Source organism: Haliotis cracherodii, unplaced genomic scaffold (genome assembly GCF_022045235.1).
Source record: "Haliotis cracherodii isolate W230 unplaced genomic scaffold, xgHalCrac1.p SCAF_6, whole genome shotgun sequence".
NCBI lineage: Eukaryota > Metazoa > Mollusca > Gastropoda > Lepetellida > Haliotidae > Haliotis > Haliotis cracherodii.
Genome location: NW_027266319.1, coordinates 40,040,253 through 40,065,656, shown reverse-complemented (window position 1 = coordinate 40,065,656; position 25,404 = coordinate 40,040,253). Strand labels below are relative to the sequence as shown.

The 25,404-nt window shown below is 42.7% G+C and overlaps 2 protein-coding genes across 2 annotated transcripts in view; one reads left to right on the top strand and one right to left on the bottom strand.

The window, feature by feature from the left end:
- Positions 1 to 20,806, top strand: part of LOC139445583 (gamma-tubulin complex component 6-like) — a 37,881-nt gene extending 17,075 nt beyond the window's left edge. Inside the window, exons 13-32 of the mRNA XM_071226740.1 lie at positions 630 to 681; positions 3,426 to 3,535; positions 4,285 to 4,376; positions 5,214 to 5,353; positions 5,457 to 5,599; positions 7,098 to 7,189; positions 8,448 to 8,536; positions 8,664 to 8,779; positions 10,516 to 10,684; positions 11,168 to 12,269; positions 12,674 to 12,766; positions 13,106 to 13,262; positions 14,121 to 14,262; positions 14,612 to 14,768; positions 15,604 to 15,641; positions 15,941 to 16,073; positions 16,512 to 16,566; positions 16,745 to 16,906; positions 17,178 to 17,377; positions 18,927 to 20,806. Coding sequence (XP_071082841.1) covers positions 630 to 681; positions 3,426 to 3,535; positions 4,285 to 4,376; positions 5,214 to 5,353; positions 5,457 to 5,599; positions 7,098 to 7,189; positions 8,448 to 8,536; positions 8,664 to 8,779; positions 10,516 to 10,684; positions 11,168 to 12,269; positions 12,674 to 12,766; positions 13,106 to 13,262; positions 14,121 to 14,262; positions 14,612 to 14,768; positions 15,604 to 15,641; positions 15,941 to 16,073; positions 16,512 to 16,566; positions 16,745 to 16,906; positions 17,178 to 17,377; positions 18,927 to 19,018 — 3,334 coding nt within the window. The 3' untranslated portion in view covers positions 19,019 to 20,806. The remainder of the gene's footprint in view (positions 1 to 629; positions 682 to 3,425; positions 3,536 to 4,284; positions 4,377 to 5,213; positions 5,354 to 5,456; positions 5,600 to 7,097; positions 7,190 to 8,447; positions 8,537 to 8,663; positions 8,780 to 10,515; positions 10,685 to 11,167; positions 12,270 to 12,673; positions 12,767 to 13,105; positions 13,263 to 14,120; positions 14,263 to 14,611; positions 14,769 to 15,603; positions 15,642 to 15,940; positions 16,074 to 16,511; positions 16,567 to 16,744; positions 16,907 to 17,177; positions 17,378 to 18,926) is intronic.
- Positions 20,807 to 21,711: 905 nt separating this feature from the next.
- Positions 21,712 to 22,637, bottom strand: LOC139445765 (uncharacterized). Its single transcript, XM_071226977.1, has 3 exons — positions 22,619 to 22,637; positions 22,220 to 22,284; positions 21,712 to 21,966 (listed from the first exon to the last, which is right to left on the bottom strand). Exons 1-3 carry the CDS (start codon positions 22,635 to 22,637, stop codon positions 21,712 to 21,714), a joined length of 339 nt encoding a protein of 112 aa, XP_071083078.1.
- Positions 22,638 to 25,404: the final 2,767 nt, after the last annotated feature.

Sequence of the window (25,404 nt, the reverse complement as noted above, 5' to 3'; positions counted from 1 at the left end):
ATGATGGTGGGAGTGTTGTCGACATTGTCAAGGATTGGCACATCAACTGCCTGGAATTCCTAGCAGTCACTCTCGTCATTCAGACATGGCAACAATCCCTTTGCCACAGTCGGGTAATGACTGCCATCAACAACTCCACACATGGCAGCCTACTACACCAACATGATGGAATCCAAGATTCCCAACCCCTCCTGGTGTTGACATTCCGGTTTGACAACCTGATACAAAGTGTTTCGCTAAAGGCACGGGCATGTTAATGAGAATGTCTCCAATCCCAGGTCCTCGACCAGTGGATCACAACTAGCTGGTGATCTTGTGGGAGAACCCCAAGGCATACACTTATCCTACTCCAGTCCTGCTGCAAGATGTTTTCACTCTGTGTTAAGGATATCCAAGATAACAAGCAGATTGTCCAATATCATAGCAGGCTAAGAATATACAGAACACTCAGATTCATGTAACATTGTGATGTGATTGACATTCTGGTTGCTATAGTTAGGGTTACCTAACCTCCATCAATGCCTTCATCTTATAGAATGTTCCGTAGAAACACCAAACTAGATTCCATGTCTACACTTCATCACCATGTTCATATTGATCTGAATAAAGATATTCTGTTCTGTGTGTAGGTTCCTGTCTCAGCTGTGTTGGTGTGGACGAGACAGCATCAACTTCCCTACAGTGAGTTAGACCATCCATATAATTTCTGTTTCCCTCCTCCATGCTCAGCTTCAGTTGGGGTTTGTGGGCAGTTGAAAATACCAAATGAAGTTTTAGCTCACCTGACTGAATGTCAAGTGAGTTATGTCATGACCTGCTTGTCCATTGCCATTGTCTATGAACATGATCTCCTCAGAAACCACTTGACAAATGAAGCTGAAACTTCACATTCATCATCTCACCAACGATGACACCTTTATTTATTCAATTTTCAATATGGCCACCACAGCAGCTACATAGAAAAAAGTTCCTTACGGACACTGCACAGCCTTTTCTGCTCAAAATGTCTATTTGTTCTCTCAAAATGCATTGTGGGGTTTGATAACATCTTTGAAATTTGAGGAAATGCCTGAGGTTTTACATATTCAACCAAGACCGAGGGTGTTGTCAAGATATTTCCAAAGATCATGATGGCGTCTGTGGTATGTTGTCAGGGTATGTTCAGTGATCATGATGGTGTCTGTGGTATGTTGTCAAGGTATGTTCAGTGATCATAATGGTGTCTGTGGTATGTTGTCAAGGTATGGCCAGTTATCATGATGGTGTCTGTGGTATGTTGTCAGGGTATGTCCAGTGATCATGATGGTGTCTGTGGTATGTTGTCAGGATATGTCCAGTGATCATAATGGTGTCTGTGGTATGTTGTCAAGGTATGTCCAGTGATCATGATATCTGTGGTATGTTGTCAGGGTATGTCCAGTGATCATAATGGTGTCTGTGGTATGTTGTCAGGGTACAACCAGTGATCATGATGGTGTCTGTGGTATGTTGTCAGGGTATGTTCAGTGATGATGATGGTGTCTGTGGTATGTTTTCAGGGTATGTCCAGTGATCATAATGGTGTCTGTGGTATGTTGTCAGGATATGTCCAGTGATCATGATGGCGTTTGTGGTATGTTGTCAGGGTATGTCCAGTGATCATGATGGCGTCTGTGGTATGTTGTCAGGGTATGTCCAGTGATCATGATGGCATCTGTGGTATGTTGTCAGGGTATGTCCAGTGATCATGATGGTGTCTGTGGTATGTTGTCAGGGTATGTCCAGTGATCATGATGGCATCTGTGGTATGTTGTCAGGGTATGTCGAGTGATCATAATGGTGTCTGTGGTATGTACTCAGGGTATGTCCAGTGATCATGATGGCATCTTTGGTATGTTGTCGGGGTATGTCCAGTGATCATGATTGTGTCTGTGGTATGTTGTCAGGGTATGTCCAGTGATCATGATGGCATCTTTGGTATGTTGTCAAGGTATGTCCAGTGATCACAATGGTGTCTGTGGTATGTTGTCAGGGTATGTCCAGTGATCACGATGGCATCTTTGGTACGTTGTCAGGGTATGTCCAGTGATCATAATGGTGTCTGTGATATGTTGTCAGGGTATGTCCAGTGATCATAATGGTGTCTGTGGTATGTGGCAGGGTATGTCGAGTGATCATAATGGTGTCTGTGATATGTTGTCAGGGTATGTCCAGTGATCATGATGGCATCTGTGGTATGTTGTCAGGGTATGTCCAGTGATCATGATGGCATCTGTGGTATGTTGTCAGGGTATGTCCAGTGATCACAATGGTGTCTGTGGTATGTTGTCAGGGTATGTCCAGTGATCATGATGGTGTCTGTGGTATGTTGTCAGGGTATGTCCAGTGATCACAATGGTGTCTGTGGTATGTTGTCAAGGTATGTCCAGTGATCATGATATCTGTGGTATGTTGTCAGGGTATGTCCAGTGATCATAATGGTGTCTGTGGTATGTTGTCAGGGTACAACCAGTGATCATGATGGTGTCTGTGGTATGTTGTCAGGGTATGTTCAGTGATGATGATGGTGTCTGTGGTATGTTTTCAGGGTATGTCCAGTGATCATAATGGTGTCTGTGGTATGTTGTCAGGATATGTCCAGTGATCATGATGGCGTTTGTGGTATGTTGTCAGGGTATGTCCAGTGATCATGATGGCGTCTCTGGTATGTTGTCAGGGTATGTCCAGTGATCATGATGGCATCTGTGGTATGTTGTCAGGGTATGTCCAGTGATCATGATGGTGTCTGTGGTATGTTGTCAGGGTATGTCCAGTGATCACATGGCATCTGTGGTATGTTGTCAGGGTATGTCGAGTGATCATAATGGTGTCTGTGGTATGTTGTCAGGGTATGTCCAGTGATCATGATGATATCTGTGGTATGTTGTCGGGGTATGTCCAGTGATCATGATTGTGTCTGTGGTATGTTGTCAGGGTATTTCCAGTGATCATGAAGGCATCTTTGGTATGTTGTCAAGGTATGTCCAGTGATCATAATGGTGTCTGTGGTATGTTGTCAGGGTATGTCCAGTGATCATGATGGCATCTTTGGTACGTTGTCAGGGTATGTCCAGTGATCATAATGGTGTCTGTGATATGTTGTCAGGGTATGTCCAGTGATCATAATGGTGTCTGTGGTATGTTGTCAGGGTATGTCAAGTGATCATGATGGCATCTGTGGTATGTTGTCAGGGTATGTCCAGTGATCACAATGGTGTCTGTGGTATGTTGTCAGGGTATGTCCAGTGATCACAATGGTGTCTGTGATATGTTGTCAGGGTATGTCCAGTGATCATGATGGTGTCTGTGGTATGTTGTCAGGGTATGTCCAGTGATCATGATGGCATCTGTGGTATGTTGTCAGGGTATGTCCAGTGATCATGATGGCATCTGTGGTATGTTGTCAGGGTATCCAGCTACTGACGTATCTGTACCAGGAGACTCTGGAGGCGATGAACACAGACAACTACCCTATGATGCTGGCCATTCTACAGACAGCATGTGGACCTTACACCGTGTAAGACTGGTCACTGACGTTTCTGCATTCACGAGTCTCATATGAATATGTGTTCCATTTGCAGATTTTAAGTTGTAACACATTTCAAGAAAAGAAGAAGGCTAAAAGTTGGCAGTCCATTCCAAAACTATAGATATCAGTGTATTGAAATTCCTTCTGAATCACTGATAGAAACATTTGTAGTCCACTCATCCTTATAATGATAATATATAGCAAAACTCTTAAAAAGGGCAAATTTAAATGATGCCTTAACTATTGGGTAGACCTGGGAAGATACAGGGTAGATTAGGTATTGAGCAACCCATGCTTGCTGTAAAAGGCAATAAGTAACGGGATCGGGTGATCAGGCTCGCTGACTGGGTTGATAGATGTCATCATATCCCAACTGCATGGATTGATGCTCATGATGTCAATCACTGGATTGTCTGGTCCAGACTCGGTTATTTGCTGACTGGCATATAGCTGGAATATTGCTGAGTGTGGGGTTAAACATATGTTAAACAACAAACAAACAAACAAACAAAACTATTGGGTAGTTTGGCAAGTCCTATAGGACGAGTGCCAATTTTTATTGCTGCAGTAAAAGATGACCACATGGCTTGCAAATTGCTATTTGTTACGACACAGTTAACTGACCATGCTGACCACATGACCACACAGATGAGTTTGTGTATACCAAATATCTCTATGTTCTATGTTATTTTATAGTGTTTTGTGTATTTGATCTAACACTGTCAGTGATTGTACAGGTTTGTACAGGAGTGGGTGTTCCATGGCTCCTTCAGAGATGTGTATGGAGAGTTCACAATCCAGGTCAACCACCAGTATCTGGAGTATCGGGGTGAGTAGGCAGACATACACCCTCAGTCACACTGTCATAGGTCAACCACCAGTATCTGGAGTATTGGGGTGAGTAGGCAGACATACACCCTCAGTCACACTGTCATAGGTCAACCACCAGTATCTGGAGTATCGGGGTGAGTAGGCAGACATACACCCTCAGTCATACTGTCATTGGTCAACCACCAGTATCTGGAGTATTGGGGAGAGTAGACAGACATACACCCTCAGTCATACTGTCATTGGTCAACCACCAGTATCTGGAGTATCGGGGTGAGTAGGCAGATATACACCCTCAGTCACACTGTCATTGGTCAACCACCAGTATCTAGAATGTCGGGGTGAGTAGGCAGACATACACCCTCAGTCACACTGTCATTGGTCAACCACCAGTATCTGGAGTATTGGGGAGAGTAGACAGATGTCACACTGTCGTCAGGTTTGTAGAGGGCATACAGGGATTCACTGAGGTTAGGAGAGTTCCGAAATGTCCTGTAAAGCCACATGCCACTGTATGTATTGAAAGTTATCAGGAAGCATTTTCACAAGACTACATAACACCAAACATAATGTCACTGTTGTATCTGCTCAGTTTAGTGTGAATGAGGTCAAGAAGTATTGACCATGGTGCTGTAGGAACAATACTGTTGCCATTAGAGGCAACTACAAATGGTTGGTTGTAGATTTCGTTGACGCTCACTGTCATCCAGCCCTGATTGCATGGATCATTTCTCAGCCATGATAAGTACCGGTAGCTAGGATAGTGCTGACTCAAGAATTCAACACTAACTCACACACTGCGGGATCTGTGATGAGATATAATGATGTTTTCCTGCAGACAAGCACTACTGGACCGACGGCTATGCCTTGGCTGCGGAACAGATTGAAGACAGCGCACCTGTCTTCCTCCGTGACATGGCCTGTGACATCTTCATCTGCGGGAAGACCATCAACCTTCTCAAAATCTGCTGTCCTGAGGTGGGTCACATAGCAAGGCTTCACAGATATCTAGAAGTTCCATCTTGAGATAAGTAGTCTTGTCCTTGCTGGAACCTGTGGTGACAGAATATGTTTCTTTCAGCACTTCGTCTGTCAAGTTGATGACAGTGACATCCCACATGTGACAGTGACGTTTTCCGAGCGGCAGCTGTCAACACTTGACACACGCTGTCAGATATATGTCAGCAAGATGCAGCAGATTGCCAGGAACCTCACCATATCCAGGTAAATGACACATCCCCAGGTGCCTGTTATGTCCAGGTAAATGACCAATCTATAGGATTCCTGTCATATCCAGGTAAATATCAGATCTATGGGATGCCAGTCATATCCAGGTAAATAACCAGTCCATAGATGCCAGTCATTTCCAGGTAAATAACAGGTCCGTAGATGCCAGTCATATCCAGGTAAATAACAGGTCCATAGATGCCAGTCATATCCAGGTAAATAACCGGTTCATAGATGCCAGTCATTTCCAGGTAAATAACAGGTCCATAGATGCCAGTCATATCCAGGTAAATAACCGGTCCATAGATGCCAGTCATATCCAGGTAAATAACAGGTCCATAGATGCCAGTCTTATCCAGGTAAATAACAGGTCCATAGATGCCAGTCATATCCAGGTAAATAACAGGTCCATAGATGCCAGTCATTTCCAGGTAAATAACAGGTCCATAGATGCCAGTCATATCCAGGTAAATAACCGGTCCATAGATGCCAGTCATATCCAGGTAAATAACAGGTCCATAGATGCCAGTCTTATCCAGGTAAATAACAGGTCCATAGATGCCAGTCATATCCAGGTAAATAACAGGTCCATAGATGCCAGTCTTATCCAGGTAAATAACCAATGTATTGGACATCAGTCTTATTCAGGTGGAAACATCATAGATTCAGACAAAAAATCTATCTTGTCTTTAATCTGAAACTTGTCACACATGTCAGTTGGCCTGGTTACTGTAAATCTTTAAATTCCTTGTGAATTATAAGCGAAAAATGTGAGTGGTCGCATTATGAAACATCGCATTTATATCAACAATAAGACATACGCTGAAAACAAACAACTATGTATTCCACACCACTGTTTATTGAGCAGCACTTGTAACAAGTATATAAACAAGGTCATTCAAAAACTAATCACATTCTGTGAATTGTCATTGCTGGGGTCAAGACAAGAGTTCTACTCACTTATGTCATCACTGATCACACCTGCAACTCCAGACAGACGCCACCCACGCAACATGGTGTCTTTGTTCTTTGCGACCGCGTCAAGGATCACACGAGCCAGTGCACATGTATTTTTTTAGCGGAAGTACTCTACTCAGCGCTAATATGCTGTGCTATTTGGTGTGTGATTGGATTAATGTAAGGTTGGATTAATTTGAGTATTCTCCTGTAAACCTGACAGAGAACATTTTCTTTAGATATAAATCCACTGATGCTTGAGAGGAGGGGGGGTGTTGTATTCATATTGCGTTGAATTTTTGGCTAGGGTCAAGCGTTTACATTCTTTTGCAGACACATTAATTTACATTTACACATTTACAGTATTTGAGTGTAGCTAGGAGAATTAGAGTGAGCACATCAGATGTATCAGGATGGTGATATTGTATGTAGTGCTGGACTTGGAGTCTGTCCCTTGTGACCAAGGCGTTGACCCTGTTCTAGACAGTCATGCCCTGCTACATGTGGACTAGTGAAGTGTGTTATGACTGTGCTTCAGGGAGCAGATGGTGGAGCAGGCTGAGCAGGCGAAGCGAGATTTGATGGAGAAGGCTCACACGGTAGCTTCGCAGGAGATTGCTAGACTGCAAGGTCAGTCTCCTTGTCACTGACACTATTCAGCAGGGATGTGAAATCTCCACGGAAACACGGAAAATCGCGTTTTTTAAAACAGTATTCCTCGGAAAAAATCATCTTCCTCGTAAAAATATAATCAGATTTTTAAAAAAGCACTCTGAAAAATGTTATCGAAAACTGGACAACCGTCATGGATTGTCCTGTTTTCGATCAGAGCTTTCAGCATCATAGGTTTTCGGACATCATATGTTTTCTATCACAAATACTTGCACTATAACGTGGGGTGTGGCGTCACACAGAAATTGTAAATACTCATACAATGTTGTTTTTAAGATAAAGTTGTCTTTTAGCCAATAAGTAAATGAGATGTTTTACAGTTGTTCAAGTGATTAGCGAGAAAACTATGAATGTTTCTTCTACCCATAACCCAGGGATATATATTGTATCAATGTCTTATGTTGGCAATGGAGTTTTGTGTTTTTTTCAACAAAAAGTAAGTATGTACAAGTTTTTTTTCAATATGCTTCAACATGGAGAAAGGGTCAGACATTGCACTCTTGTGACAGTTGTCCTTATGTCTGGAGGATGGGGGTTGAAGTTTATGGCAGTATTGCTCCCAGACCTGATGGGTAGCCAGGTGCACGGAAGCTATGCCTGATTTTTTAAAAGTACTGATTTACCTTCGAAATTTAACTGCAGGAAAACCTGATCACATCCCTGAATCAGGGTTCTCTAATCTTCAGATAAAATTGTATTTTAGTGGAGCTATGGTTGGTGACTGACACCAATTTAGTTTTGAGTAAATATGAAAATTAGATCTCTTGGAGATGAAAAATCAGTTGTTAAGTATCTACACAGAACTAGTTCCTTGTGCAGATTATATATGATGATGAATATTAAAGCAGTTGAGACTGAAATAGTTCTTTGTAACTGTCAGTGCTCTATACCTGTTGGCTCTGCCATGTTCTTCTGTATTCATGTTTACAATCCTTGATGGGCCCACACCTGCTCAACATGTCCCCTTCCCTTCCAATGGGTGTCAAAGAAGATCAGGAGGCCACAACGGCTAAGTTGGATGGAAATCACTCGGCCCGTCCTGGCCGATTGTGTGTCATCATAACGTGGCAATGTGCATCAAGTAATTTCATCCTTTGCTAGGGCCTGCCCTTGTTGTGTTGATGTCCGCCATTATATTCCTGGAATTTGCTAAAAATGTCATAAGACCATACTCACTCACTCTTATCATTCATGATGTTTTTCCTCATGTTGGCAGCTAAGATTGATGAGAGGAAGAAGGCTGCTGACATGAAGAAGAGGCAGGAGTTCCAGCGGCTCAAGAGTCAGATGGTCACAGACCTGCAGGTGGGTGGAGATTGTCAATACACCGCAGGATGAAAACCTACCTAAACTCAGAAACACTATGCAATACGTGTCAGGAGCTTGTTACCAGTTACACATGTGTGTTGTGACTTGCCTGTGTGTGTTTTAGAGGCGTGCCGGGGAGAAGGAGCAGAGTGCAGAGGAGGACAAGGAGCACATGGCCCGACTGACCAGGTCCGAGGAGGCCATGGAGGTTCGGGAACTGCAGCTGGAACAGGAGGCCAGGTAGGACCTGTAGAAAGGAGATTAGTTGGGAGGGGCTAGGTGGTGCAGCAGCTGGGTGGGAGGGGCTAGGTGGTGCAGAGGCTGGATGGGTGGGGCTAGGTGGTGCAGCAGCTGGGTGGGAGGGGCTAGGTGGTGCAGCAGCTGGGTGGGTGGGGCTAGGTGGTGCAGAGGCTGGGTTGGAGGGGCTAGGTGGTGCAGCAGCTGGGTTGGAGGGGCTAGGTGGTGCAGAGGCTGGGTGGGTGGGGCTAGGTGGTGCAGAGGCTGGGTTGGAGGGGCTAGGTGGTGCAGCAGCTGGGTTGGAGGGGCTAGGTGGTGCAGAGGCTGGGTGGGTGGGGCTAGGTGGTGCAGAGGCTGGGTTGGAGGGGCTAGGTGGTGCAGCAGCTGGGTTGGAGGGGCTAGGTGGTGCAGAGGCTGGATGGGTGGGGCTAGGTGGTGCAGAGGCTGGGTTGGAGGGGCTAGGTGGTGCAGCAGCTGGGTTGGAGGGGCTAGGTGGTGCAGAGGCTGGATGGGTGGGGCTAGGTGGTGCAGCAGCTGGATGGGAGGGGCTAGGTGGTGCAGAGGCTGGGTGGGAGGGGCTAGGTGGTGCAGCAGCTGGGTGGGAGAGGCTAGGTGGTGCAGAGGCTGTGAGGGAAGGGCTAGGCGGTGCAGCAGCTGGGTTGGAGGGGCTAGGTGGTGCAGCAGCTGGGTTGGAGGGGCTAGGTGGTGCAGAGGCTGGGTGGGAGGGGCTAGGTGGTGCAGCAGCTGGATGGGAGGGTCTAGGTGGTGCAGAGGCTGGGTGGGAGGGGCTAGGTGGTGCAGCAGCTGGGTGGGAGGGGCTAGGTGGTGCAGAGGCTGGGAGGGAGGGGCTAGGTGGTGCAGCAGCTGGGTGGGAGGGGCTAGGTGGTGCAGAGGCTGGGTGGGAGGGGCTAGGTGGTGCAGAGGCCAGGTAGGACCTGTAGATTGGGGATTAGTTGGGAGGGGTTAGGTGGTGCGTAAGCGGGGTGGGAGGGGGTAAGATAGTGCGTAAGCGGGGTGGGAGGGGGTAAGATAGTGCAGAGGCTGGATGGGAGGGGCTAGGTGGTGCAGAGGCTGGGTGGGAGAGGTTAGGCGGTGCAGAGGCCAGGTGGGACGGGGGTAGGTGTTGCACAGGCTGGTTTGGAGGGGGTCAGATGGTGCAGAGGCCGGGTGGGAGGGGTTAGGTGGTGCAGAGGCCGCATGGGAGGGGTTAGGTGGTGCAGAGGCAGCATGGGAGGGGTTAGGTGGTGCAGAGGCCGCATGGGAGGGGTTAGGTGGTGCAGAAGCAGCATGGGAGGGGTTAGGTGGTGCAGAGGCCGCATGGGAGGGGTTAGGTGGTGCAGAGGCAGCATGGGAGGGGTTAGATGGTGCAGAGGCTGGTTGGGAAGGGGTTAGATGGTGCAGAGGCAGGTGGGAGGTGGTTAGATGGTGCAGAGGCAGGTGGGAGGGGGTTAGATGGTGCAGAGGCTGGTTGGGAGGGGGTTAGATGGTGCAGAGGCCGCATGGGAGGGGGTTAGATGGTGCAGAGGCAGGTGGGAGGGGGTTAGATGGTGCAGAGGCCGCATGGGAGGGGGTTAGATGGTGCAGAGGCCGCATGGGAGGGGGATAGGTCGCAGGGGTTAGGTGGTGGGCACAGGCCAGGTTTGAGGGAGAGGGCATTACTACGTTTCTAATGTGGTAGAAAGTTTTGCGCTTGTCAAGCATCATGTGGACAGTATAGTGAGGCAGCATCACTGCTGTAGGGAGGAGTTGGTCAAGTACTATGCCGAGCTGAGTGAGGATGCGGCCCAGAGGGAACAGAAGGCCTTGTGGAAGGTGCGACGCTCTCGACTGGAGCTGGCCAGGGTGGACTTCCTCTCAGCCGACCAGGAGAAGTGGAGAAGAGAGATGGAGGAAGCAACTGAAGCCAAGGTAGGGGCACTGGTCGGCAACAAACCTTTTTACAGTAACAAGTGTTGACAACAGTGATGTCACCCTGCATCATGAATTCTGCAAATATGGTTACACATTCAGAAAAATGTGTCAAATGTTATTAACTGAGTTTCAGCTCATCTAACTGAAAGTCAAGAGAACTTTTGTTGTTTGTCTGTCATCCATCAGAAACATCTCACAAACTACTTGACTAATGAAGCTGAATCTTCACATCCCACCAATGATTACATCTCAATCTGGTCAAGATATTCATATCTGAATTTCAATATGGCTGCTATGTTTTGTTCAATTATTATCATTTACGTTTTCAGTAGAAACAAACCATTATTAACCAATGATTGATGATTGCAAACAAGAAATCTGCCAACTTATGTTTTCCCCCTCAATTCATTGTCACTTTGAATAAAGTAATGGAACGATTATATTATATTACAAAGTTTGTATTTTGTTTGTCTCTCTAAGGCTGTGTTGGAACGTGACCAAGACACCAGCTTGCCTGTGTGGGCGGAGAAAGTCAATGATAGCCCAGATGGAAATCCTGTGATAGCAGACGACACAGAACCTGATGCTGCTGCTCTACCCATGTGGGCAGAGCGTGGACTCACTGCTCCTCCGGCTGCTGTGTATGGTCTCGATACATCAGCTGAACAGAAACTGCCTGGGTGGGCTAGGAAAGGGCTTGAGACCTACAGTGTTGAGGAGGAGCCAGTCGTTGTGGAGGGGGGTGATGGCGACGGACTCCATGATGGGGTGTTTGTGTCCCCTAGGAAGAAAACTGGGCTCCGCATGAATGAATCTTTTACTGCTTCCAAGGAGTCGGAAGAAAGTCCGGAGAAGAAGACCATTCGTGTGTTTGAAGAGATGCACTGTACAACAGAATCCGATGGAGTTGGTGCTGCCAAGCCACAGGTGAAGCTGATGCAGGACAGACATGCAACGACTGAGACTGTGCCTGATGAAGAATACAAACCCATTGTGAAGATATCCGAGGAAATGCATGCAACGAAGGAAACCGAGAGTTCAGATCAAAAGCCCCACATAAAGGTCGTCCTTGACGTCCACGCCAACATGGAGTCAACATCAAGCCAGGAGGTATCTGCACCCAAGCTGAAGAGACACAGCGAGCAACATGCAAATGTTGAAACAACTTCAAAAGAATGGAAAGTGAAGAAGCAGAATTTCTTTGGACATGTTTCAAAAATTTCTGGCTTGGAATATGATATCACGGCTCCTAAGTTAAAAAAACATGCCGAGATCTATGCCAATTTGCAATCGGACACAAATGACTTTGCCATCCGTCCAATGATAAAGATCAACAAAGCCTTGATGGTGAACATGGAGAGTCAGTCGGCAGCATTTAAGCCGATGATCCGGGTGGACAAACACAAGCATAGCTCCAGGGAGTCTGAGTTTGTGGACCTGGATGAAAGGAGATTGAAGAAGTTCAGGATCAGGAACATACACGGCCATTCATCCGACTCAACGGTGCAGAAACTGTTGTATGGAGAGAAGTATGGAAGTCCAAGCAGTGAGCGAGGGGAGAAGGAGTTGGAACATGTGACAGGTGAGAGAAGAATGTAAAGTGTATTTTGTGATTTGAACCAGAAGTAGTAGGTACCTGCTGGACTGTCAAACATTGTTTGAGAAATCATGGATGAAGATTTGTGTGTGTGCTTGCGAATAAGAATGCTATGTTTACAGTGTCTGAAATAACTGCCTGCCCAGGGTTGGTTACTCTTCTGTCGGGATGTATGAAAATTTTCTCCACCTGCTTGACTGTCTGGCAGATAATTTTATGACTACTTACATATTCAGTTTTTTGTAGATTCTCAAGTAATTGTTTGCATTATTTCAACTGCATCGGATGAAGATGGCCAGCAACTTTGATGATGTGCAGGCAACATTTATGGGTCACCTACCCAACTGACTAGTTTTGAAATTATTTCAAACAGTGTATGTTTCTGTCAGACACCAGCATGGACATCATGACTGCAGCAGCATCCCACTCCATGTGGATGGATAACGAGATAGACCAGTACCAGGACAACTTTGACTGCCTCAGTGAGTTCAACTTATACTTCCAACTGGAGATTTTGTTGTTTCAACCTAGTCTGATGAATTTATGTTTCTAATTTAGGACCATATTGATCTTACAATAATAACAAAATGCAGCAGAAGTGTGGAGAACATAATTTTGGAGGCATACATGGATTAATGAAATAGATTTCATTCATATCATTTCATTGAATTTTACATTTTGTTAAATGATAGAAAGATACTAGAAACAGAAGTTGTCAGGTTTTCAGATTAAGAACTAAGTAATCTAGGTTATCGTCACAGATGTTGATATTGTGTGAAGATTGAAGCATGTTGAACTTCACATTGCCTGTGTTCCTGCAGATGAGCCTCCGGTGGCTGACCTAATGGCGTCGACCCCCATGGCATATGGCAGCTGGGGGGACTATGGCATCAGCCTGGAGGGAGAGGTGGAGGCTTTCCGATACATGCCACTGCCAGCCATACTGCACAGAACAATCACTGCCTCACTCAAAGCTCAGTAAGTCGAACTTTGTGAACAGATCATTCTTGATTCTCGCTTACAATACAATTGTCCTTTGTATCTTAGCCCACGATAAAATATTTGGTTTTTATGCAAATTGGGGGGCTTCACTTTTACCCCACGTCCTAATGATCTGGGATATAGTCATCATCTGGTCCGTCTGTATTTTGTTTTCCGGAGCATAACTTGAAAACCATGAGTGATTTTTCAGCGAAACTTGGTGCATGTATTAGCCAGGGGCTGAAGTGGTGCCTTTTGCTATTGTGGGGGCGGGGAGATTTGTCATCTTCTGATGACACTTGTTGTCTAAGCAAACTGTCAACAGATTCACATGAATAAGTGAAGCACATGAAATTTGGATGTCATTGACCACTGGTTTACATACTATAACTTTGGCTACACTGTAAAGGCTGTTGATGTATTGCTGACATTTACCAACATGCCATGATCCTTTAATGCTCATCTTAATGTCCACACGACCCATTCAGATCTGGGGTAGAAAAGGTCTTCAGCAACCCATGCTTGCCTAAAAGGCAACTATGCTTGTTGTAAAAGGTGACTACCGGGATTGGGTGGTCAGGCTTGCTGACTTGGTTGATGCATGTCATCGATCCTAATTGCGTGTATCAATGTTCATGATGTAAATCACTGGAATGCCTGGTCCAGACTTGATTATTTACAGACCGCAGTCATATAGCTGGAATATTGTTGAGTGCCGCGTAAAACAATAAACCAAACCAAAAACTAATGTCCACAATGATGGATACAGCTGGAATTTTGCTGACAGCAGTGTAAAGCAAGAAACAAACAAAACAATGGTTGTGACACTTGTGTTCTCATTTTCCACCTTTGTAGAGTCAACCTTGTGAACAAGTGCATCATCGACTACTTCTTCTCTGAATTGAAAATACAAAGTCATTTTGAGGCTCTCAGAAGTTTCCTGTTCATGGGAGATGGAGACTTTGCTCAAATTTTGAGTGATATTCTTCTGGACAAGGTGAGATTTCAGTCATTGTTGATTAAATATTTGAAATAGTGAAAAGTAAAACCATAAAAAAAGCCATTAAGATTTGTTTTCTGACTGTGGATCTTGTGAGAATTTCTATCCCTGTGATGTAGAGGGTACAGTTTGCATTAAGAGCCAGTACATTGTTCATCAAGTCACAGGAGCAGTGGGGTAGCCTAGTGGTTGAAGCGTTTGCTCATCATGGGCACAATGTGTGAAGCCCATTTCTGGTGTCCCCCTCCGTGATATTGCTTGAACATTGCTAAAAGCGGCTTAAAACCATAATCAATCAATCATCAAGTCACAAGTTTAGTGACCATGTTGTGTTTGATGACTCCAGCTTGCCCAGAACCCACTACCACAGGAGATGCTCAACCCTTTCTTCCTGAATGGAGCGCTGACGAAATCGCTGCAGTTGTCCATGCACTCGGAGGACAAGTTTGCTGACAATCTCAGCTTTGCCGTCAAGTATAGTCCTACAGTCTTCCAACCTAATGGTGAGTGTGGGAGGACAGAACCTAAAAGGTGGTCCATGGCTTGTTCAGTAATCTTCAGTAGTCATGAACACAGGGAATAGAAGTCGCAGTATCCGCAACACTACATACTCATACTTGCTGTAGACAGGGGCTAAACATGGTGGCACATAGTCCTGTGTACAGGACACAGGTCACAACTGGGTGAAGTTAAGTAACATTGGTCACAGAGGCCTTAGAAGGGAGACCATATTTGGTTGCTTGGCTCTTGAGGGGGCCCGTGAAGATCTGGGGTAAAATAGGTCTTCAGCAACTCACGCTTGACGTAAAGGCGACTATGCTTGTCGTAAGAGGCGACTAATGGGATCGGGTGGTCAGGCTTGGTGACTTTGTTGATGCATGTCATCGTATCCCAATTGCGTGGATCGATGCTCATGATGTCAATCACTGGATTGTCTGATCCAGACTCGATTATTTTATAGACCTCCGTCATATAGCTGGAATATTGCTGAGTGTGGCGTTAAACAACTAAAAACAAACAAACAAAGCTGGAAATGAATTTCAATCAGTAACAGTTTGAAACTCTTAACACCAAAGGATTCTTCGAAAATCCATGTAGGATATCGTCTCGAGCGTCCTGCTTAGTCAACAAAGAAGAGAATAATGACATATAGGGGTTGTGTCTTCGGACACCACTAGTCACAGAGTACATGTTTGGCAAAAGACTTCCAGGAGATGCTGTTAATATGGAATACCTTGTATGATATTTGACATGTGTTGACAATAACCTGTAATCAGTACATTGATTAAATAGTTATATAGATAACACTGTAATTCATACTTCTTCTTTTTTCAATAGCTCATGACACTTTGGACTGTTTGGAGCTGAGATACAAGGTAAGGAAAGGGATAGGTGTGTGTACATCAACAACACTGAACAAACCACACAACAGGCTGGTTGGTCTGTGGTAATTAAACCATGAACATACTGAATGCAGATTGTGTCACACCAACTTATCTGTGTATAATGTCATAATGACTTGAAAGTTTTCATATTCCAGGCATCAAATACTCAATGTCACCTGCAAATCGGAACAACCAGTCTAGAATGTTTCAGTGCAGTGAATTCCACTTCAGCCAGTTTTTTCAACCAACATATCTGCTGCATTGATTCAGATTTTGTTTGTTAAATCCAGGTTGACTGGCCAATGAACATTGTGCTGACAGACAGCTGCATGACCAAGTATGGTCGCATCTTCTCATTCATGCTGCAGCTGAAGAGGCTGGTATGGGCACTCAAGGACATCTTACACAGGCTCAAGAGAGACTGTGAGTTGCTTTGTCTCTTTTGGAGAGTGGGTGAATGAATTTTGTTTTAAGGTGCATTAATCCAGCCATATCATTGCAGGCCTGTATCTAATATGAGTTTAGTTACGAATTCCTAAAGAGCTGATACATGTATCAGCACTTTTACTTGGGCATTTAAATACTTTCTAAGAATATTATCAATTTGCATTCTCGGAAATTGACTAAATGTATCTAGAATTGATATTCACAGCAAAATGGCAATCATTTTTTGCTTTTAATGCATCTATGTCATGCAATAAATGAAATCACCAAGTTTTACACTTCATCCATCGGATACTGGAGACCAGATCTTTCCCAGGTGTAACACGGGGCTATAGATCAGTGTTTAGTATTGGAAGGAGATTGTTCACATCTCATACATGTTTAACATAGTTCACATTTCACTGATATCCATTGCAGCCATTATCAACAAGGCAGGGAACTCTCCACAGTTTAGGCGTCTTCAGCTGCACAGGTTGGTACTTTCCTTGTCAGTGTTCTAACTTAGGGATGAAAGTTACAGTGTCCTTTCCATAACACTTATGTGAAGATCAATTTTTATATTGCTATTGCGTCAGTGTGAAAAATATTAGTGTTTTTCTTGTAATGAAGAAAATGTATGGCACTTTGAAGCTATATTGATGATGTTGCAGGTGGGAGATGATGCACTTTGTGAAGGTAATACAGGAGTACATCGCTAACCAGATTCTCCTGCTGACCTGGTCGGAGTTCATGGACGCTGTCCACACTGATGTCCATAATCTGGATGACCTGCACCATGTGCATGCACGGTACTTGGAGAACGCCATCTTCAGGTTTGTTGCATGTATTATGATGTAACTCATTTAACCATCCTCAATTTCCTAGTGTTTTTGTCTCTATTCTATTGTGCTAACTTTGACCCATTCGCCACCATAGCTTTGTTTTGAAAGTAACGTTACCATCTCCATCTTTCTTATTACTGACTTAACACAGAATTTCTCTCACGCACGAGCTTGAAATATAAAATACAATCAAACTGATTCTTCTATGGTGGACAATTGTTTCAAATTGCTACAATTTATTCTGAGATTTATTTTTCTCCAGATCTCTACAGAACAAGAAAGCTGCTTTTGTTATGAAAATCATTCAGGATACCTTCTCTCTCATCCTGAAGTTCCGTTCTCAGCTTGTCAGCGCCCCCTGGATAAGAGATGCCAACACAGGGGAAATGACTCACCCTAATTTCAACAACATGGTGGCCTCTTATGATGCATTTAAAGCATATACCCTCTTCCTCTTTAAAGGTAAGTTAAGATAACAAGAATCACAAAATGGGTAGGATAATATTCAAATTTCAATCAAATGATCTAAATGAAAGGATACATTTAGACTTTCCTACAACATTAAACTGACTTGCCCAGAATATAAGGAGAAATCGGAAACAAAACTGTTTACGGTTCTGCCTACACAAATTTAATGAAAGGTGGGAACAAATCTGTAAAGAATGGTTATTTTACCATAAAATAAATGTGCATACAATAGATTAAACTACCAACGAAAGAAGCTTAACTAACCTCTCACCCAACACCTCTCACCCAACACAATCTGTAAACCAAGATCTGGGCTAACCAAAATACTGTTGAAAGCTGTTATAGTCCTGATTCGTTGAGTGCAGTACAAGTGCAGGTCCAGCATTTAAAAGGGAGGGCTCCAAAATATTGTGTGTGTGTGTGTGCATGCGTTTTCCCCCCCTTCCTTAGATCCACAATACGTAAACTATACGTAGATAGAATATAAGTCTGAGGGCATTGATGAGATCTATAAAACCCTCATCAAAGTGGCATCAGCCCCGAGATTTTATCCTGAGGATGAGTGTTTTAAATCTCACAAAACCCATGGACTTGTTTTATCCTACATATAATGTTGCTGTGTAGAGGTTCATGATTGTAGTTAAGCTTGTCTCATCGGTTGAGTCGGAAGGGTTTTATCTTACTTATATCATGTATCTACTGAAAGAAAAATCTGAAACATTTATCAACAATTTGCTGTTTCAATCAGTTTCCATGAACCTTAGGAAACGGACATAACATATCTTTTCCTGGCAGAATGTACTTGAAAAAGTGATTCTTAAAGCATTATGATTTATCAGTGCCTCTGTAGCCCCGTGTTTCTCTCACTGGGTCACAGACAAAAAAGTTACAGGTTCCATCCACTGAAATATAAGATTAACGATATGTTGTGTGTGAAAATTCTGCAGTATTTTATGTGTAAAATCAGGGGGATTTTATCTATAAAATCCCGTAATTTCATACACTGAACAAAAAGAGTTTGGGATCATGAAATGTTTTTATATGCCGTTTAAAACTCAGTCTCCACTACAAAACATATCCTGAAAATATTCATAAATCCCTAATAAAAAAGAATTTGTTCACAATATACGAAATCCTGTCTATTACACAAGTTGGGGATTTGATGAGATATGAAGACAATGACAGGACAGTGGGATGACGTCACTGGAGGTATAAACACAAAAGTACATGTCAGTGAAATAATTCTGTGTTGGCTATAGGGTCCATGATGGTCATCTTGTTTTATGACCCAAGTTTCTAGGCTAAAGTAGCACTTGGAATAGATATTTGGCATGAGATACGAGATCTCGTACTGAGATATGTGTGTATTTTGAAATAAAGGTATGCTCCTCATTTTTTAGGGTTCATGATAAACAAAAGAAATATGTTTTTAATTTCCCTATCACTGTAAACATGTTGAAAGGGTCAGTGGTTTTGGTTCTATTTTTACTTTACAACAAAAATGCTTTTAGAAATGTATGTTTATGAAATTGTTGCATTGCAGTTGTGAAGAAGCTTGCTCTCCGGGGCTACCAGCCTCATCTTCAGGAGCTGCTGCTGAGATTCAACTTCAACAACCACTATGACAAAAGCTAGACCATCTTCATCACTCAGATGTGCTGTAAAAGTCTGGGCACCGTTTCCATGTCAGCATTTTCTTGAGCCTTCCAGAGTCATGTTTGTCATGCAAATGAAGTGTCAGGTTAATAATGAATTAGTGTGCATGGTATGAAACAATTCTACACAAGGCAACTATACTAATGAAAGCAATGCAACATGTGGTTGACAAAAGTCCATGGTAATTTGATCTGGTCTATGATAAAGTAACATGTTCAAGACTAATATAGTCTGTGACAGCTGTTTGAGTTTGTGTTACAAGTTATATATTCCACATAAAGTCGTAAATAACAATCTGATTGGGTGTATGATAAAGTGAGGTGTTGACTGAAATTATCATTTACCTAGTCTATAGTACAAATTCTTCAATAACATGTAGCGATAACTGTTTAATCATCATTTTTTTTAGATATACTTGAATCAACAAATTTACAACTAGTTTGGCTAAATACTTGTCCCATAGCCCCAATGGCATTTGGGATGGTTTTCCCATTTATATCTCTGTAAGTACTAGTAACATATTACAGGTTAGTTTCTAATTTTGCTATTCTGGGAGAAGGGTAGACAAAGAATCACTGGAAAAAAATAATTTGGCTTCAGATAGACATCTCACTATGAAACCCTGTGGATTGTTCCATTCATAAACTCACAGTTTTACAGATGGTTCCATGTTTGCCAGGAGGGCTTTCAGTCTTCAAAATGCTCCATCAAATATTCAGGAACTAATTTTAATTTGATAAATCTAATCGAAGGAATAATGATGTGAATGAAATTTGTGAATTATTTCCAGAAACTTGTAAATCACTGGTATGTGATTCTGTTTGCATACAAATACCTTATGTGCCCATGCATTTATAACAAGAATTTAGTGCTTGCTTTTGTTTCTGTGTATAATCCGTCCTTTCAGTTGCAAGTAATCTCATATTTCTACATGCATGTATAATTTGTACAAATATTGAAATTTTGTAAATTTGAAAATAAATTAAACTGTGATATATTTTGAAATGTGTTTCAATACTGTAAACACAAAACTTCTTAATGTTTGCACCTGTATTTCATACCAAGGTTAAAAAGCTACTTTGGATGGCTTGATAAAAGTTGATGTACTATAAATAAGCTTTGTCAACTCATTTATTGTATGCGATGTTTTAGTGTAGATTGGATAATTGTGTAAACAAATATAAGTTTTGCATACTCCCATAATATTTATCATCCTTTAACTGAAGTGACATACATTCACAATTTTACACACACTTAAATACATCAACTCAAGCATCAGACGCGTCCATCCAGACACCCATCGAATGGGATTCCAACCTGTACAACGACAATGTTTGATTGATGATTATCTCATGTCTAAATACGCAGAACAACATTGATTTTTATGGCCATTTTACCAAATATTACAAAATTTAGAATATGAGTTTTCAAAGTGCATCAGTATATATACACTTTAGAAGACATTCATACACATACACACTATAAGATTCATACTTATTGGTACTTCACACACACTTGCATCATTCTGTTTTGTACATGTACATTGTTATCATGGTTAATGTCAATGTCCCATAAGTTCTCGCTGTCTTCTTGGGGTGTGTGTTCTGCTTCTGTCTTCTCTGATAAAAACCAAAGGCGTCATCTTAAGATTTTGGAAGACGAGCTAAGTTATCCTAAAAACATCCTGTATGAATAAGATGTCTGTGTTGGTTAGATGTAAATCCCCGATTACTGTAAATCTTAAAATTAAAGTGATCGTCAATTAAATGTGAAAAATATGAGTGGTCTTTGCTTTGCATTAACTAAACTTTGCATATGTCTCAAAAATGACTATCAACAAGAAAATGGCCTCAATGCACAATTACCATCTTGAATATAAACAAACAATTATATATTTGAGATGATTTTTTTCTTGTGTATGTAGCTCTGTATACAAGGAAAAAAATTAACACCAGCCAATTTTACCAAATTGTTTCACGAATGCCAGAAGAATGGCAAAAACTTTTATGTGTCTGCCTTATATGCCACTGCTGTTCAGACAATAGCCAACTTAACATGTTAATTCCTACCCCTGAGTACCTAGTTGATTGGTCATTTTGTGGAGTTCAAATTTAGGGTGTTTCACAAATTATTAAAAAGACCAGCAGATCTCAGTGTTCAGTTCAATCTCTGCAATGTCTAGTCCAGGTACAGAGCTACAGATAAGTTGCATATTTGCGTAATATACACCAAAATACTGTTCAAAACGGGACAAAACCCATTACTTTCAATTAACTTGCATACACAAAAACACCACGCGTAAATACCCAATGAAGCTTTTTTAGCATGTTTACTCATTTGGGGAAAAAACGTATAGATCTGGATTGATGAATAGATAAGAGAGAAAAATATTGGTTATCCAATGAAAAATGTAACAACCCAATTAAACTAGAAACCGTTGAGTAAAAAATCTTGCTCAAAAAGTTATCTGGAGCTCTTAGGTATCAAAGGTTATCCAACCTAAAAACCAAAGTAAAACCCAAGTGAAAATACACATTATTTATTTGATCAACATTAATATTGTAAAATGTCCGAAAGGTCCTTAATGTGTCTCTATGTCTGAAAATATCCCACAGTGAAGCAGCCCAAAGGTATGTGACTGTTCAGATTATGTACAGGGTTACAAGATGCCACTAAGAAGCGTCCATCTTGCCAGCACTGAACACTCTCCTGAAAAACTTGGCCACACGTGATAGCAACTCTCTCACAGGGGAGTGGGGCTCCTTGTCATCACACAGAAGGACTTCCACAAAGTGACTGTCGTCCAGATAGATGATGTCGGGGATGGGGACGGACACTGACATGGAGACAGGGTCTTGAGAGGAGACAGGTGTGTGGGGGGTGGGCAGGTCTGAGAGGGGGCAGGGTCGGGTCTGGACACTAGGACGCTGATAGGAAGGGGAAGATACGTAGAGAGTGATAGAAAAGGAGAAAAGGCATGAGGGTTGTGAAATAGTTTGACATGTTAGAAAGATGACTGAAATAGGGGAAGGAATTATGGGGATACTGGAAGTCCGTGAAGACATTCCCGATTCGTCTGAATAAAGCAGAGTTTTTAGAGGACATTTGCTAACATAAGCATGACCGTTATAATCTACTAATGTGCAAGGAAGATATGCTCCAGCTGCCACTGCCACCTACTTTGCGTGGAGCAGGAGGGGCCCAGATGGCGAAATTCAGAGGAAACCGAACCACAAGATCCAAATCTATAAAGAAAGAACATGAAAATTGTTAAATATTTTGGTTGAAATGATTTGCAGATTGTAGAAGATATTCCTTCAAAGAAAAGTGTAGCCTCACAAACAGAACAAAAACAACGGTCACATTTGTGGCAGGCTGTAGAAGGCGTGTAAGCGGCCCTTTATGTGACTATAAAATGTTATGTTTTGAATCGAAATGCCATGAATATTCAATAGTCAATAACAATTTGGAAACAGAATAGCTGTCAAAGTTGATTTGATACAGGTTTCAAAATGAATCAAAAACTTAATGAAATAAGAATGAATTAGAAAGATTTAAATACGGAAATACAGAACAAACCTTGAACGTAACTATTCATGGTGCACAAGACGTAAGAATCGTTGACTATCAAGCAGATGAGCGCAAATATACGAGATGAGCAGATGAAACAACAACAATGGCTGCGATTTACATCCAAAGTAAGGTTCGTCGTCAAGACGACGTCACAAGTCACACGAGGGCGTCAGAGTATCACGTGATGTCAAGAATCAAGACTGGTTATAGCGTAGGAAATCGAAAAACTATTTGCGCCCAATTATAAACCCAGTCTCGCAGGAAGGCGAGTTGACAGTTTACGTGGCGCGAAGTTTAAACAAATGAATCTTTCTTTAAAGATGCTGACACTTAACAGGAACAGGTCAAAACGGCCTCATGTCAGAATGACCTCAAAGTGAAAACACACATAGCAAATAATCGAACACCACATATAGTGCCAGTACCGCGTTGGCCTCTGAAGGTCCGGGTTTAATGGAATTGGTCTTCAGAAATCCATGCTTCTCGTAAGAGGCGACAAACTGGATAGGGTGGTCTGGCTTGGGTGATGCATGTCATCGTATCACAACTGCGAAGATCGATGCTCATGGTGTCAGTCACTGAATTGTCTTGTCCAGACTCGATTATTTACAGCGCGTCGTCCCATTCCTGGAATAATGCTGAGTGTTGCGTTTAAAAACAAACAAACACTTCCTTCATGTGATGTCAATAAATAAAATCGATAATCCCTTTCCATATAAAGAAGAAATCTCTGCCAAAATATCCTGCCTCACCGGTGAGACTCGTCACAAACACATGTAAAGACAAGTCAATTGGTCACATGATAAAAGACCGCCTCTGTGGTCTAGTGGTAGAGCGTCCGCCCGGAGAGCGGATGGTCTGGGGTTCGATCCCCGGCCGCATCATACCAAAGGACGTTAAAAGATGGTACTTGCTGTTACCCTGTCTGGCGCTCGGCATTAAAGGGCTAAAACAAGGACTGGTCAGCTCGGAGTCAGTATACCGTGTCTGAGTGGGGTATTCATGTTAAACTGCGGCATGGTATCTCAGTGTGCTAGCACTATAAATCGGCATCAGTCCGGACTAGCAGCCAAACACACACGTGCATGCACGTCGCTATATAAGTGCAATAATCATGGACGCGACGTTAAACCCCATTTCAACTCACCTCACATGAAAAAAGGGAATATGCGGTACAAATCAAAATAGGGAATCGTATCGGACATCATTTTTGTCACTGATGCGTCAAATTTGGAAGTTTCCTTCACATGTCTACCATTTAACCTTTTTGAAAGCTTTACTGAGGTCTTGGATGTTATAACCTTGATCAAACAACTTCTGAGCATGTTTAATATGTCGCTCTTTGAAATCTGGGTAGAAAGTGCATGCTCAATTGTACCTCAGAAGTTGTGAAATGTAGGCACCTAGGGCTGGAGCTGCAGGAATATTGCTCGACATAAAGGGAAAGTTGACTACTGGAGAGTTGAAGTCACTCCTCTTTTCATACAGTCTTGAGGAGTGTGTGTTGTCACTCTGAATTTTTATGCATAGATCTAGATATGAAACAGAGGAAGCAGTCTCACCAGTCTCCTTAATTCCCAGGTGGGTAAATCAGTGGAAGGGAATTGGCTATTTGATGGTTATTGAACAATAACAGATCATCGATATACGGTCTTGGCCAAATTACCTTTTTGAAATTTGCAAATCAGAGCAGAAATTCCGATTCATATGCACAAAGAAACAGATCAGTAAGAAGAGGAGCTCAAGTGGTGCCCATGGGGATACCTACTTCTTACCTAAATGTCGCATCTCAAATTCACATGTGTTATCAATGAGGAAGTCCAGCATTTCACATATTGTTTTGTCGGTAAACTGCATTGGCTTTATTTTTGATAAATTGCCTTAAACATCTGAAGATGGATATGTTACTATATCTGTGGTCATCGCGCTTTGTTACCCCTTGAGGATCTGGGGTAGAATCTGTCTCAAGTAATCCATGTTTTGTCATTAAAGGCGACTATTCTTGTAAGAGGCGACGGGATCGGGTGGTCAGGCTCGCTGGCTTGGTTCTTGCATGTCATCGTATCCCAATTGCGTAAATCGATGCCTATGATATCAATCACTGGATTGTGTGGTCCAGACTCGATTAGTTACAGACCGCCGTAATATAGCATGAATATTGCTGAAAGCGGCGTTAAACGACAAACAAACCACGTTTTGTAAACACAAAAAAACACGAGTCAAGGAATGAAGATTTTCCTCTGTGTGTCATTTGGGCTCCGAGCCTCGTGGTGTACACAATGTTTTCTCAGAATTGGTTCTTTCCTGAGATTCCAAAAAGTCAATCAAATCCTTTTGAGTTTTTGAGAATGCACAGGTATTTGGTGGTACATTTGCTGGACCCAACAATATATATCTCTGTGTGCCGATTGTTATGGAGCTTTGGAATTCAGTACAAAAGAACAATGGACATATCTTCGGGTTTTAGAGTCCAACGTTGTTAGGACTGATGCATGGTTTGGGCAGATTTCGCCCTGAGTTAACATAATGGCCTTATATGTGGCATTATTTGGTATATCCCCTGTACCACGTACTTAGATCGAACAATCAATGTTGTGATGCTTACATATAATGGTTGTGCTATTTAAGGCCTTGTCAGTGGGACAACTACAAACTTTTCATGTAGGGCAGACTTTGGATGACAGCTGAGTAGGATAGAAAAATGGGTTTGATCCATATCTGTTTTCCCCCCTTTTTCAGTTTGTGCATTCTACATCACGCACTGACTTAACCCGCTCTGAAAGACGTTCAAC